The sequence below is a fragment of the Trichechus manatus genome, unplaced genomic scaffold (genome assembly GCF_000243295.1).
Source record: "Trichechus manatus latirostris isolate Lorelei unplaced genomic scaffold, TriManLat1.0 scaffold00008, whole genome shotgun sequence".
Taxonomy (NCBI): domain Eukaryota; kingdom Metazoa; phylum Chordata; class Mammalia; order Sirenia; family Trichechidae; genus Trichechus; species Trichechus manatus.
The window spans coordinates 34,302,645-34,304,613 of NW_004443944.1; the positions used below are offsets into that span (position 1 = coordinate 34,302,645).

A 1,969-nucleotide genomic window follows, 5' to 3' on the forward strand; every position below is an offset into this window, starting at 1 on the left:
CAGCCGAGCTCTTAACCACTGGGCCACCAGGTTTTCCTGCCCTTCCACAGGAGACTGTACAGTAACTGATGACATGTCCATCCGACGGGGCCTTCTGCAGTCGTGAAAAACAAAGGAGGAGCTCTGTATATACTGAAATGGCTGATACAGAGTGACCTGGCTTAAGTTAGAGGCTTGGCAATCACCTATGGATCCAGGAGTTGGGAAGACGATCCTGGGCCTCTGGCAAAAAACTCAAAAGAAGCATCTTTTTTGCTGTCGCAACTAGGTAACTCCTGAGTCACTCACATGGGGAGCCTCATCCTTGGGGTGAGGGACATTCTGAGATGGTCAGACCTGGTTTGGAGCCTCTATTCTCGGTGGGGGCGTTGGTCCTGAATCACGGGGTTTTCCCTGCAGAGCCCTCGGCCAAGCCAGCCCTCTTGGCATCTCCCCCAACCAGGGCGCTCAGATCATACAGTGAATCTTTGCCTTTTAGGACTTGCTGCTCAGTGTGATGTTTCTGAAGACTAAATAAAGAATCTCACACCCCTCTCTGCCCTGGACCGACCCTCTCCTCCTTGGAGGGGAAGAGAACGGAAACTCCGTGGGAGGAGAGCTTTTCCTCTCTTTGTTCCTTGCTATTTCCAAGCACTGAGAGCAGAGCTTGGCACACAGTAGGTCCTTAGCAAGTGTTTGTCGAATAAGAGAAGACACAACCCCAATGCAGGGGAAGAATCTGGGGGCAGGACGTGAGGTTTGGGCTGTGACTGGGCAAGTCGCCCAAACTCTCAGTACCCTCATCTGCGGGGACCAGGTTGGGAAAGGCAAGGGTTTGGAGCCAGGCTGACTAGGTTTCTAGACTTTTCTCCACCTTTTATCAGCTGTGGGGCCTTGAGCAAATAGCATGCCCTCTAGGCCTCAGCTCCCTGATCTGTAAAACGGGCTGAAAGGTGACCATGAGTATAAACACCCTCCATCACATCTGATGCTTCATTGTTGTTCAAAGAACTCAGGGTGTTAGGATTGAGCTGTTGTCACACACCGGGGGGAGGGGGCCCACACTACTCACCACTCACAGTCACCTGTGTCCCAGGACCAGACTTAAACTCCACGTCATCAGGGCTCCCTCTCCTGAACTTCACACAGAAGTAGGTGCCGGCGTCTGCTGGGGTGATGTTACTGATGCGGATGGAAAAGTCCACGTTGTCTCTTTTTGTGTAGTCGGAAACATTTATCACTCGGGGGAAGAGGCGTAAGTGGTCTAGGCCCCCTTTGAAACTGTAGACTAACTGCCGGTCTGGCCCAGCCCCCCTGAACCAATGGATGGGCCCCACGGGACGGACAGAGGAGATGACGCAGGGCAGAGTGACCGCCTCTCCAGCTGCGACCAACACCGACTTCTCACGTTGAATCACCTGCAGCTCCTCCTGACCTGTCACTCCTGCAGGAAACACAGGGCCGTTATTCATCCTGCGGGATCCTGGCTGTTGTCTCAGGTGTTTATCAGCAACAGCTTCCGCTGACTGAGTGCAAACCATGAGCCTGGCCTTGTGCTCAGCACATCCCATGTACCATCGCATGGAATCCTCACCACAAGCCTGCACGGTGAGACTGCATGACAAATGGGGAGACTGAGGCACACAGTGGTTAACGACCTGGCAGACACGGGTGTGGACTCGACCTGAGTGGAGCCCTGAGCCCTCTCTGGAAGAGCCCTGTCCGAGCTTGGCTATGGGGTTCAAATCTGGATTTTCCAGGAAGAAAGGGGCTTGGTGTTCCCAGCAGAGGGAACAGCCTGGGCCAAGGCTCAGAGGAGTGCAGCAGCATGTGTGACTGGGGCTCTGAAAGGAGCTTAGTTCGATTTCCAGCCTGGCCCAGGAAGCAGGCTCCATGCAGGGAGCCGCACTCAGTGGTTTGGGCTTCCTCCAGGCAGTGGAGCCACGGAAAAGATGTGGGTTCTGAAGCAGGAGAACTTGGGTTGAGCGTT

General features: G+C 54.3%; 1 protein-coding gene across 1 annotated transcript in view; it reads right to left on the bottom strand.

Annotated features, from left to right (window-relative positions):
• LOC101344271 (signal-regulatory protein beta-1-like) overlaps positions 1–1,636 on the bottom strand; it is a 77,074-nt gene extending 75,438 nt beyond the window's left edge. The window contains 1 exon segment of the mRNA XM_012558801.2: positions 1,052–1,636. Within this exon segment, the coding sequence (XP_012414255.2) occupies positions 1,052–1,562 (511 nt within the window). The 5' untranslated portion in view covers positions 1,563–1,636.
• Positions 1,637–1,969: the final 333 nt, after the last annotated feature.